Genomic DNA, 14005 nt, shown 5'->3' with positions numbered 1-14005 from the left:
AGTCGATGACTGCAGAGCTCATGGCTACAGAGGGCCAAGCGTATGTGTTTTCTGAGGAGGCTGGTAATCATCACATGGCATCTACCTTGTATTTAACTTCTCCCGTTTGCTTCCTGAGGGCTGCTACATCCAGGACTTTGGGATTTCTCAAACTGCCAAAGCCAGGCAGAGGTCTGGGGAGTGAGAGAGAACTTATATAAACCTCTTAGAGGAATTCAAAGGGAATATCATATTGCATCACTTCAAAAAGCTTTTCAGGAAAATAGTTCTTTGAGGTGTTATTCACAAGCCTCTTTCTCCCTAATACTCAGACCTGAGAGAGGCTGGGTCAGGACCACTCCCAAGCGTCCCTTCAGCATCCACCCTTCAGATACTAAAGCTCTGATACAAGGCCAAGTTTGTCACCTTGATGCTCTCCAGAGTGGTTCCCAACAGGACTGCCTGCAGCCTTCCTGAACACCCTTCTCACATACAGAGCCCTGTGGTGGACACGACTGGGCTCAGGACAGGGTGGGGCAGGTGGTCGGGGTGCCCCCAGAACTGCCCTCCAAGTCTTTCAGAAGCAGAGTGGGCTGCTAACTCCGCTGCCACTGCTCTTTCTACTCTACTATCTGTTATCTGGTTAAGAACCATCATTTTTTTAATGACTCATTAGAAATACGGATTCAATTTTAAAAATGAATTATATTGTTATAGTCCATATATTTTGCACATTGTATTCCTTTCTTTCTTAATTGAAGTATAATTGATTTACAGTGTTGTGCCAATCTCTGAAGTGACTCACTTATACATATAGAGACATTCTTTTTTATATTCTTTCCCATTCTGGTTATGACAGGATATTGAGTATAGTTCTCTATGCTATACAGCCTTTGACTGTGTGGATCACAATAAACTGTGGAAAAATCTGAAAGAGATGGGAATACCAGACCACTTGACCTGCCTCATGAGAAATCTGTATGCAGGCCAGGAAGCAACAGTTAGAACTGGACATGGAACAACAGACTGGTTCCAAATAGGAAAAGGAGGACGTCAAGGCTGTATATTGTCACCCTGCTTATTTAAACTTATATGCAGAGAACATCATGAGAAACTCTGGGCTGGAAGAAACACAAGCTGGAATCAAGATTGCCGGGAGAAATATCAATAACCTCAGACATGCAGATGACACCACCCTTATGGCAGAAAGTGAAGAGGAACTAAAAAGCCTCTTGATGAAAGTGAAAGAGGAGAGTGAAAAAGTTAGCTTAAAGCTCAACATTCAGAAAACGAAGATCATGGCATCCGGTCCCATCACTTCATGGGAAATAGATGGGGAAACAGTGGAAACAGTGTCAGAGTTTATTTTAGGGGGCTCCAAAATCACTGCAGATGGTGACTGCAGCCATGAAATTAAAAGATGCTTACTCCATGGAAGGAAAGCTATGATCAACCTAGATAGCATATTCAAAAGCAGAGACATTACTTTGCCGACTAAGGTCCATCTAGTCAAGGCTATGGTTTTTCCTGTGGTCATGTATAGATGTGAGAGTTGGACTGCGAAGATGGCTGAGCACCGAAGAATTGATGCTTTTGAACTGTGGTGTTGGAGAAGACTCTTGAGAGTCCCTTGGACTGCAAGGAGATCCAACCAGTCCATTCTGAAGGAGATCAGCCCTGGGATATCTTTGGAAGGAATGCTAAAGCTGAAACTCCAGTCCTTTGGCCACCTCATGTGAAGTGTTGACTCATTGGAAAAGACTCTGATGCTGGGAGGGATTGGGGGCAGGAGGAAAAGGGGATGACAGAGGATAGGATGGCTGGATGGCATCACTGACTCAATGGACGTGAGTCTGAGTGAACTCTGGGAGTTGGTGATGGACAGGGAGGCCTGGAGTGCTGCGATTCATGGGGTCGCAAAGAGTTGGACACAACTGAGTGACTGAACTGAACTGATGCTATACAGTAAGGCCTTGTGGTTTATCCATCCTGTATATAGTAACTCGGAGAAGGAAATGGCAACCCACTCCAGTGTTCTTGCCTGGAGAATCCTGTGGACAGAGGAGCCTGACATTATCCTACTATAAAGTATAGAAGAGATATTAGAAAGGACAGAATAAGAATGTTCTGTGTAGTTTACGTGCCTTAAAATATTCAGCATGTGCACGAATAATATCTAGCATAGAGCAGGGTGTATGGTACACTCAGTAAGCAATGGTTATTGCTGTCTGTAACATCCTCTCATTCCATACTCATAAAGTAATGATAATTCTGTTTGTAGAGGAAGACCCTGAAACCCTGAGGTAGATATTTTGATCAGGGTTAGGTAACTAAATTTCAAGTCCAGAAGTGCCTGATTCCAAAGCTTTGACTGACCCCATTAACCTTTCTGTACTGTTCCTCTCCCTCACTCCACCCACAGAGTTCTGGCTTTCAACTCTCCCTTTCACAGTCTGGCCTCTTCACTCCTTCTCTCACCAGCCCTAAGCACAATTCAGTTTCCATACTGTTTTCCTCCCCTTGCAGTCATTCAAATACTCTTTAGAATTATTTACTAGAACTTGGTGTCAAATGACACATAAGTTAGTAGATATTAAATTACCCTAAACAATGTTCTTCTACTTGATGTAATAGTTTCAAACTTACACATTCAGTGTTTGTCAGAAGGCAGTGAAGACTTGACACATGCCTATGGGTAAAAAGTATTACAAAGTGAAACTAAAAGAGCTGTGCATTTTCGGTTCTGTGTATATTAAGGCAGAATACATATTAAATCATTTGGTGAAAAGTCTCAAAGAATATAGTCATCTGCGTACCTCTCTAGCATTACACACTAATTATTCATTGCATTGAAGAAAAAAGTGCTTATTTTTTAAATAATGTTACGGATGAAGTAAAGCAATTAGAATATATGTATATATCATCTATGATGTGCAATGACTACATGTTATAAAACAGTCACTTTCAAAAAAAATAGCTTTTACATAATAAAGCATAGGAAAAAAATCCATAGTAATATAAACTTTGGAGTTTAAATATTTGTATTTTAACCAGGAAGGCAATTAATTCCTAGCATCATGTATTAGAGAAATTCTGCTTGCTAAATAGCTGGAGACTCAACTTTGTCTATCACTGTTATTTCCCGTCAGCTAAGGTAAAATGGGCTTCCCTGGTGCCTCAGCTGGTATAGAATCTGCCTGCAATGAGGGAGACCCAGGTTCGAGCCCTGGTTGGGAAGATCCCCTGGAGAAGGGAATGACCCTCATTCCAGTATTCTTGCCTGGAGAATTCCATGGACAGAGGAGACTGGTGGGCTACAGTCCATGGGGTCACAAAGAGTCGGCCATGACTGAGCAACGAACAGCTTCATTTTCAAGGCAAAAATACCAGGAAATGACTGTTCTTCTTGTGTGTGTATTTTTTGGTTATAATTCATTAGTGTTTACTATGTACCAGGTTTTGTACCAAGGCTTATTATATTCATTCTCTCATTTTATTCTTCCTCACAATACTAAAAGGTAAATATTATCACCATATTCAAATAAGAAAGTGCATTCAGATGCCCCCCAACTTGGGATGGTTCAACCTGAAATTTTTTGAACCTACAGTGCTGCCAAAGCGGTATGCATTCAGTAGAACCTGTACTTCAAATTCTGATCTTCTCCCAGCTTATCAGTGCACGGTAGAATATTCTCTCCTGATGCTAGGCAATGTCAGTGAGCCACAACTCTCAATCAGTCACACAATCATGAGAGTAAACAACCAATACTCTCACAACCATTTTGTACCCAGCCAGCCATTCCACTTTTAACTTTCAGTACTATACTCAATAAATTACATGAGACATACACACTTTGTTATAGAAGAGGCTTTGTGTTAGATGATTTTGTCTAACTGTAGGCTGACGTAAGTGTCCTGAATGCATTTAAGGCAGATGAGGCTAAGCTATGATGTTCGATGGGTTAAGTGTGTGTGTGCTCAGTTGTTCAGTTGCCTCTGACTCTGCACCCTCATGGACAGTAGCCCGCTAGGCTCCTCTGTCCATGGAATTTCCCCAGGCAAGAATACTGGAGTGGGTTGCCATGCCCTCCTCCAGGGGATCTTCCCAATACAGGGATCGAACCCGGGTCTCTTATGTCTCCTGTATGGGCAGGCAGGTTCGACCACTAGCGCCACCTGTTCAGTTTACCATGGGTTTATAAGTCCATCAGGATGTAACCCCATTGTGAATGGAGGAAGAACTATAGTTGACAACAGATTTAAATACATATCATAGATATGTTTCTTAGAAAGTTACATCTTTAGCACTAATTTATAAGATTTTCAGTGTTCTGAAACCAGATTTTTCAAAGGCCTAACAGTCAGAGCTATTCCATTTTTCTTTATACACTTTGAGGGCCCCTTTGTCTATTTCCTCTGTAAACTAGGAATTGAGTGTATCTGCCAAATGTGTTGTGGGGAGGAAACTGGAGGATAATTTAGACAGTTCAAAATAACCACCATAGAGAAGAGGAAAAGGAGCTTACTCTGAAGTCCTGGAAAGATAGGTGTTCAGGAGATAAGAGTGATTCAGAGTCCATGTTAGACTTCTCTTTGCTATTAAAGATGAATTACATTGGTAAGACTTTGAAATTTTTAAGGCAGCCCTTAAAATCCTTTACTAGCTGGGGGAACTCAAGAAATTAAGTGGAATAACTTGAATAAGTAGTTCTGCCCTGAGAATCCCATGGACAGAGGAGTCTGGCAGGCTACAGCCCATGGGGTAGCAGAGAGTCGGACATAGCTGAAGTGACTTAGTACGCACACACAAGAATTTAAAAGGTAATCTCCTGCCTGGAATGGGAGCAAGATACTAGAAGAGTAGGTGGCCAGGAGCTGTCACAAGAAATAATATAGATTGCATCAACATTCTGTATTGTTTCTCATGTCCCTTAATTGAATTATTATGTTTTTGATAAGTAAACCACTGTTCAGAGCAGCTAGCAGATTCATCTTTAGTGGAATTTCATTAATAACTTAAGATGGCCAAAAATCACATCCATACACACTGAGCAGGTTTCCTAGAAGAATGCAAGGCTTTCCTCTCAATTTGTTTCCTCTGATTCTTCTTTGCATATACAGAAAGCACTTCTTTCTATCTTGTAGCTTCACTATAAAAAGCAAGCACATTTGTAGCATCACATGAAACTCCTCTAAGTGTGTTATAAGGAGTTTCCTTGGCAACCACTTTGGGTTTATACACAGCAATCTCCTCCTTTTATGATGTATAACTAACTTCTTGATCCTGCACTCTTTAAAGTTTCTTTACCACTGCAGAACCCAGTGATAATGCCTGTGACTTACTTCTAGGATATTATAAATCACAGTTGAATAGCTCTCTCTTCTTAAAAATAGTTCCATGACTAGTAAATAAAAAGAAGAAAGACACAAAACTATACACACAGCATAATTATAGCTCAGAATCTAAAAAGTGATTATATATAGAAAACAAAAAGCACATCAAAATGTTAACTATAATTATCTCTTAATGGTAGAAATATAAAAATGTTCTTTCTTTTATATTCATTTTTGTTTCATCCCCATATTTTACTTAATGAGCATATATTTTCATAACTAAAAATTAAACAATTTTAAATAAATTAAAGTAACCATAGTATGACTGCTTCACATGGAGAAGGAAATATGGTTGGACTACATTAAATTAACACAACAAAATCACGGAGAGTGGTCTGATTTCCTCATTAGCCTTCAACAAAGAAAAATAGTGTTCAAGGCTCCATGCTTCACATAAATTCAAGGACAGTTAAAAGGTGGTAAGTATTTAAATTTCTTCCTAGAGAATGATTTGCAGTCTTATTAAATTTGGGATAGACAATTATTAATGGAATCAGAGTAAATTTTAAGCTTCTTAAGAAATACTTTGTCATTAAACTCCTTCAGGTTAGCAGAACCTTTAGCCCTTCAGAATTAAGAGTTAGAAATGAAAGATTCTAACATTAACCTGTCCAATCCAAGGTACAAAATATGAGATGCAATTATTTTGTTAAAAGAAATATTTTTAAAAGATGCATTTAAGCATATCTAATTTATATTTTCAAAATTCTCTTCCTTTTCAGGTAGTATATGATGAAGTCACAGAGCTCCAAGGACATGTCTTAATGCTTATTGTAAAGAGCAAAACCACATTTGTAGGAGCAATTAACATCCAACTCTGCAATGTCATGCTCAATGAAGAAAAATGGTATCCACTAGGTAACAGTATAATTTGAGCATTTCTTTGAACATACAGATTCATTAACTACTCATATTTTTTTCACTTTGGGGTCTCTCTATCACAAGATCAGGACTTTTTTTTTTTTAATCAAAGGTAGTGTGGTAAATTAAGTACACAGAGAAAAGAAATCAGAATCAATGTTTTTAGCTATTTATTCTCTATGTGTATTTCACTGTTTTCTTAGAACCATTTTTCCAATTGATTGTGTAAATTCAATATGTAAAATAATAAAAGGATATTTTAGTGTATCTTTTAAATCAAACATGTGTTCACTTTGTAATTATGTGCCTATAATTAAAAGCAATACTTTTAATATAGTTTTAAAAAAAGACAAGCAAATAAATTTCATCACTTCAAGACCTAAGTATATCTGAAACAAGTTTTTAAAATTTGAATTAAGTATCTACCTACACATCCACTTATAATCTTATATTTATTGAAGGCATTAGTAAGCTCTGGCAGAATACTATAGTTATTTTCTAACAGAAAAACCAAGCATAAATGCCTAAAATTCTTAAATCCAATTTTTGGAAGAATTTTTGTAGTTTTTTCACCCTCTTCAATACTCATCATCACTGGATATCACCCAATCAGAGGCATTATCACATTTTAAACTTTGTTATACCTTAATTCAAAGATCTCAAACTCTGAAACCCTCCCCTCTGATCAAAACCTCTTCTCTGTACAACAACAAGTTTTCTTACTTCTGAACCTGCTTTCATACCCATTGTGACCTGAGTAAACAATCCTGGAGGGACTTCCTTGGTGATTCAGTGGTTAAGAATCTACATTGCAGTGCAGGGGACTCAGGTTCGATCTCTGGTCAGGGAATGAATATCCCACATGTCACAGGGCAACTAAGCCCTAGTGCCTTACTATGGAGCCTGGGAGCCCTAGAGCTGTGCTCCACAACAAAAGAAGCCATCACAATAAGAAGCCCATGCACCACCACCAGAAAGTAGCTCCCGCTTACCACAAATAGAGAAAGACCTTACACAGCAACAAAGACCCAGTGCAGCCATAAATTAAGTTTTTCAAAATCCTGCAGATTTCTACCTGCCAAGTAGGTACAAATCAAGGCACTTTATCATATTTTTTTAAGAGAATTAAATTGCTTTTAAAAAATTCCTGCCAATTAAATTATTAAAATCCTTGCTTTACTCAACGTTCTCCTGTGTGTATATTTAAAAAAGCAACTTAAGCTCTTTTTATACAGTCATTGGCATAAGCCTGTAAAAGACTGTACATTTATTCATTGAAAATATATGTGTGCCTAGTGTGGGCTGATATGGTCTTGCTCTGAACACATGATCATGTGAGTCAAGTCATCCATAATCCTCTGGGCAGTGACTGTGTGTTTCAGGTCCATTCCCTCTCCTTTTCTAATAGAGTGATTCCATATCCTTCTCTCTGATGAAACCCCAGAACCCTCTACCGTAATCCTCACTCTCAGTTGATGACTGTGTTTCCTCCTTCACTTAGAAATTGGAATCAGTCCACTAGCACATCTATGCACTCAGCACAGCCTACATTCCACCTTTCTACTTATTATCACAGAAAAACAACCCCAGCTCCTACCAGAAACCAATCTCTCAGCTTGTACATTTGACTCCAGGCCCTCTTAGCTCATGCATTGGCAAGTGGTTCTTTACCAATTGCGCCACCTGGGAAGCTTTTGGATCATAGGAAAAAGAAGAGAATTTCAGAAAAACATCTACTTCTGTTTCATTGATTGTGCTAAAGCCCTTGACTATGTGGATCACAACAAACTGTAGAAAATTCTTAAAGGATGCGAAAAACAAACTACCTTATCTGCCTCCTGAGAAACCTGTATGCAGGTCAAGAAGCAACAGTTAGGACCAAACCTGGAACAACACATTGGTTCCAAACTGGGGAGGAATATGTCAACGCTGTATATTGTCACTCTGCTTATTTAACTTATATGCAGAGTACATCATGAGAAATGCTGGGCTGGATGAATCACAAGCTGGAATCAAGTCTGCAGAGAGAAATATCAATAACCTCAGATATGCAGATGACATCATCTTAATGGCAGAAAGTGAAAAGGAACCAAAGAGCCTCTTAACAAAGGTGGAAGAAGAGAGTGAAAAAGGTGGCCTAAAACTCAACATTCAAAATACAAAGATCATGGCATCTCGTCCCATCACTTCACGGCATAGAGATGGGGAAACAATGAAAACAGTGAAAGACTTTGTTTACTTGGGCTCCAAAAACACTGCAGACAGTGACTGCAGCCATGAAATTAAAAGATGCTGGCTCCTTGAAAGAAAAGCTATGAAAAACCTAGACAATGTATTTAAAAGCAAAGACATTACTTTGCCAACAAAAGTCCATCTAGTCAAAGCTATGGTTTTTCTGGTAGTCATGTATGGATGTGAGAATTAGACTATAAAGAAGGCTGAGCACCAAAGAACTGATGCTTGTGAACTGTGGATTTGGAAAAGACTTGAGAGTCCCTTGGGCTGCAAGGAGATCAAACCAGTCAGACCTGAAGGAATCAACCCTGAATATTCATTGGAAGACTGATGCTGAAGCTGAAGCTCCAATACTTTGGCCACCTGATGCAAAGAGTCAACTCACTGAAAAAGACTCTGATGCTGGGAAAGATAGAAGGCAGGAGGAGAAGGGGACGACAGAGCACAAGATGGTTGGATGGCATCACCAACTCAACGGACACGAGTCAGCATGCTGGGAGATGATGAAGGACAGGGAAGCCTGGCATGATGCAGTCCGTGGGGTCACAAAGAGTCGGACATGACTGAGGGACTGAACAACAACAACCTCTTACCTACTCAAAAACAGTACTGGAATTCTCCTCTATGCAAAAGCATCATTTCTTCATTCTCTTCTAGATAATTCTCTTCAACATACATGGTTACATGATGGAACAACCATTCTAAAAAATAAAAAAAAATCTCAGCACTTCTGTCTTCCTTCCAAATATTCATCTAATTGACTGGTTCTTTTCTTCAGCAGAACTTTTCAAAATGGTTGTCTCTAATCTCTGCCTCCAGTTTTTCTCTTCTCGTTTTCTCTCAGACCATTCCAAGGAGATGTTTGTCCCAAACACTTCAATAAAACTGCTTTTGTCATGATACCTACTGACCTCCACCTAGCTAAATCCAAAGCCTTGATCCAAACTTACCTATCAGCAGCATTGAAATACACAGTCAATAACCCTCTTTCTCAAAGCTCTTCCTTTGACTTTCAGAACACAACACCCCCTTGTGCTTTCCTCTGTATCACTGATCCCTCCTTCTCAGTCTTCCGTGCAGGAGCATCTCCACAGTCTCCAATGCTGAAGTGTCCAGGGCCCAGTCCTTGGTCCTCTTCTCCATCAACTTCCACTCCCTACTGGTCTCATCCCATTTTGATGGCTTTAAATATCATATGCTACATGCATGCTAAGTTGCTTCAGTCATGTCTGACTCTGTGACCCATGAACTGTAGCCCACCAGCCTCCTCTGTACATAGGATTCTCCAGGCAAGAATACTGGAGTGGGTTGCCACATCCTCCTCCAGGAGATCTCTCCAACCCAGGAAATGAACCCTCGTCTCTTATGTATTCCCAGTTTTACAACTCCAGCCCAAAAAATGGCCAGGATGATGGAGTAGGAAGACTCTGAATTCACCTCCTTCCATAGGCACACCAAAATAACAACCGATTACAAAGCAATTCAGCTATTTGTAGACAGCCACTCAATGGACAAGAATTTGCACAAACTCAGGGCAATAGTGGAGGACAGAGGAGTCTCAGAGTGCTGCAGTCCATGTTGGATACAACTTAGCTACTGAACAACAACAGAGCAACTGTAAATGAGAATAATCTGAAGACTAGTTGAAAATTTCTACAACTGGGGATAAGAAGAAGGAATCACAACAAGATGAATAGGAGGAATGGACACACAAAGTATAGTCAACTTTTCCCAGATCCCACCACTTACGCCTCTCCATCTGTTTCCTCTCCTGGTCAAGGCAATCCTATCAACTTTGGCCCAAATTACTACAATTGCCTTCTTATAAATAGTCTCCTTAGTTTCTGTGTTTACCCTGCCCACCCTTATAGTAATAGTAATAGTTTTAGTCGCTCAGTCATGTCAGACTCTTTGAGACCCCACGGACTGTAGCCTGCCAGGATCTTCTGTCCTTGGGATTCTCCAGGCAAGAATACTGTTGTGGGTTGCCATTACCTTCTCCAGAAGATCTTCCCAACCCAGGAATCAAACTCAGGTCTCTACGTTGCAATCAGATTCTCTGTTTGAGCTACAAGGAAGTCCTTACAGTATATTCTCAACACAGCAATTGGAGCCATCCTGTTGTTCTTCTGCTCAAAACCTTGCAGAGCCTTCTAATCTCAGAGTAAAAACACAAACCTTCAAAACAACCTAAAAATCCCAATGTGATCTGGCCTCCCTTTGGTCATCTCTCTGATTTCAACTCCCATTACATCCTCCTATGCTCAACACACTCAAGAAACACTGGCCTCCTTTCCATTCCCTGAGGGTTCTAGGCATATGCTTCTTCCCTGGAATCTTTATCATGCAGCTCCTTTCCTCCAAAATGTGTTTTTGTCCTATATATCCACCTACCTGTTCTCTCACTTCTTTCAAGTCTTGGTCATAGGTTTCCATCTCGACCTGTGTCATACTGAAACCTGCTCTGTCCTCAAATACACACCAGATCCTTCCCACTCAGCTCTACTTTTTTTCTTATATCCTTATCAACTTTGAACATTCTATACAATTTACTTATTTTGTTATTTATGTTTTGTATCCTTTCACTAAAACACAAGACTCTCAAGAAGTGTTGTCACTGACAGTACAGCTATAGACCCAGGCAAGAAGAATCCTTGCTCAGGGGCCCTCATCATATACCTATGGTGAGGTATATGACTCACCTATACCCACAAGCCTCATTCTAGACCAAATTCTAGGTACACATGACTCCAGAATTCCCTGCCCAAACAGCCTTTGCAGGCCTTCTAAGGATCCATTCACCTGAAGTCAGACACCACATCAGGGTGAGGAATGCCTAGGCTGCAGTGGTGGCCAAGGGCAGGCTGCTTACAGTGTATATGGATGCAGCTTAAATGTACCAGCTGGAGTGTCCACAAATGTGCATGAGGCCACTGACAGTGCAGGAGGGAGCCAGGAGGCAAAAGCAGGACATACAGAAGGATAGCCAGCTCTAGGAGAGGAGCCAGTCCTTTTCAGGTCATCATAATCCAACACAGATCTCTAAGACATTCAAGAATTCTCGATTAAAAGCTGTCTTTTCAAGAGGAGAATAAGACATGCTGTAGTTAATGACTTCTTGGCTTTATTTATAATTTTTATATTTAGACAGCTGTTATGTAAATTTTATGGATTGAATTATGTCCCCTCAAAATTGTTAAGTCCTAACCACCAGAAGGGCTTTCCAGGTAGTTCAGTGATACAGAGCCTGCCTGCCAATGCAGGAAATGTGGATTCGATCCCTGGTTTGGAAAGATCTCTTGGAGAAGGAAATGACAACCACTCCAGTATTCTTGCCTGGGAAGTCCCATGGACAGAGGAGCCTGGACGGTGACAGTCCATGGGGTCACAGAAAAGTTGGACACAACTGAGCACAACAAAGCACAGTAACCACCAGCAGCCTAAAAATGCAACTTTATTTGGAAATGGGGTCACTGCAGATGCAACTAGCTAAGAAGAGGTCATCCTAGAGTAGAGTGGGCCTACAATCCAACAAGACCGGCATCCTGATAAAAGGAGGAAAGCTGGACGTGGACCCGCATCCAGAGAGAAAGCCATATAAAAACATGAAGTAGAGGTGGAGTGATACACGTAAAAGCCGAGGGATACCAACAGACTCCCTGAGCTAGGAGACATGCGCGGGACAGATCAGAAGGAACCAACCCTGCCAAGCCCTCAATTTCAGGCTTCTATCTCCCAGAACTGTGAGACAAACGCATTTCTGTTGTTTAAGTCACCAAGTTGGTGTAATTTTTTATGGCAGCTCTAACAAGTGAATCTAACATTGAGTCTTCATTTGTTTTGCTGTTCTAGCCCCTACAAAAACCTGGCATGTACTAGATGCTTAGTAAGTCTTTACAAATTAAATGCCTGAATAATGACTGAATGACACGCCAGTGAAAGAAAAAAAACAAGGTTCCTAGTCTTAACTCTCATTCATATCATGTTTTACAGCTCTTTTGGCCTTTTTATATCTGTATTTTATTTGCCTTTTACAAGAAGTCTAATGAGATGGGGAAGTGAAAGCCGCTCAGTAGTATCCAACTCTTTGTGACCTCATGGGCTATACAGTCCATGGAATTCTCTAGGCCAGAATACTGCAGTGGGTGGCCTTTCCATTCTCTAGGGCGTCTCTCCAACCCAGGGATCAAACCCAGGTCTCACACATTGCAGGAGGATTCTTTACCAGCTGATCAAAAAGGGAAACCCAAGAATACTGCCATGGGCAGCCTATCACTTCTTCAGTGAATTTTCCTAACCCAGGAATCGAACTAGGGTCTCCTGCATTGCAGGCAGATTCTTTACCAACTGAGCTATCAGGGAAACCCAATGAGATGGGGAAGGGAGAGATTATTATAGTTTTAGAAACTAATAATATTCAAATGTCTCATAGCATAAACTTTCCACTCAAATGAATTCTTGAATGTAATGTATACATACACACTAGGGGAGGGGCGGATTTTTAAGTTACCGGATGTGAGAGACTGGAAGCACTGGCCCATCCCATGAACCCCAACCCCTCCATTCTCATCTTCAAAATCCCTGAGAAACTTCCACAGAAAACTAAGACATCTCAAAACGAGCAGGCTAAAAGAAACTGAGGATCACAGATATGACATGGCTACTGATATCAAACAATTAACCAGTTATGGTAACAGACTCATTTCTAGCAAATACAGCTCAAGGTCAGGACTTGATTCCCAAAAAGAAATGGATTATTGAAGAGCTACCATGATTGACATATTATCTAGGCCCAAAGTGAAGATTTAATACATGAGAGAAATTCTGGCGACTAAACTGCCCAGCAACATTAACCCTCATATTATTAACACAAGTGTCACAAATTAAGATATACTTTATTTCTTAGCACAGGATCCAGAATGTTCTCAATACAATTTAGATACACATATTAAACCTAACACTTTTTATTCAAAAAAATATTGGAGGGCTTCCCGTTGGCTCAGAGGTGGAGAATCCACCTGCCGATGCAAGAGACATGGGTTTGATCCTTGGTCTGGAAAGATCCCACATGCTGCAGATCAGCTAAGCCCATGTACCACAACTGCTGAGCCTGTGCTTTAGAGCCCAGGAGCCGCAACTACTAAAACTCATGCGCTCAAACTACTGAAGCCCATGAACCCTAGAGCCTGTGCCTGGCAACAAGAGAAGCCACTGCAATGAGAAGCCCACGTGCTCTAATGAACTGTAGCCCCTGCTTGCTGAAACTAGAGAAAAGCCAACGCAAGAATGAAGACCCAACACAGCCAAAATTAAATTTAAAAAAATTTTTTAATGTTGGAATGAACACAGCATTAACACAAGTTTCAGTAGACCAAGAGACACTGCTTGGACTTTAGGCTTTGATAAGCACGGGCCATGTGGATTTATTAACCTTGGTAGTTTGTAATGGCTTAGATTGCACCAAATGACTGGTTTTTATCATTAAAGGGATGTAGCATTAAACCTTTAGGCATTAATGAGTACAGACCATGTAAGA

At 40.4% G+C, this 14005-nt stretch overlaps 1 protein-coding gene across 1 annotated transcript in view; it reads left to right on the top strand.

Moving 5' to 3' along the window:
* Positions 1 to 6340, top strand: part of PIK3C2G (phosphatidylinositol-4-phosphate 3-kinase catalytic subunit type 2 gamma) — a 487933-nt gene extending 481593 nt beyond the window's left edge. Inside the window, exon 33 of the mRNA XM_068970622.1 lies at positions 6096 to 6340. Coding sequence (XP_068826723.1) covers positions 6096 to 6248 — 153 coding nt within the window. The 3' untranslated portion in view covers positions 6249 to 6340. The remainder of the gene's footprint in view (positions 1 to 6095) is intronic.
* The last annotated feature ends 7665 nt before the right edge of the window (positions 6341 to 14005 follow it).

The sequence above is a fragment of the Capricornis sumatraensis genome, chromosome 4 (genome assembly GCF_032405125.1).
Source record: "Capricornis sumatraensis isolate serow.1 chromosome 4, serow.2, whole genome shotgun sequence".
NCBI classification, from domain to species: domain Eukaryota; kingdom Metazoa; phylum Chordata; class Mammalia; order Artiodactyla; family Bovidae; genus Capricornis; species Capricornis sumatraensis.
The sequence above is the reverse complement of the archived record's forward strand: the minus strand, read 5'-3'. Positions and strand labels throughout refer to the sequence as shown.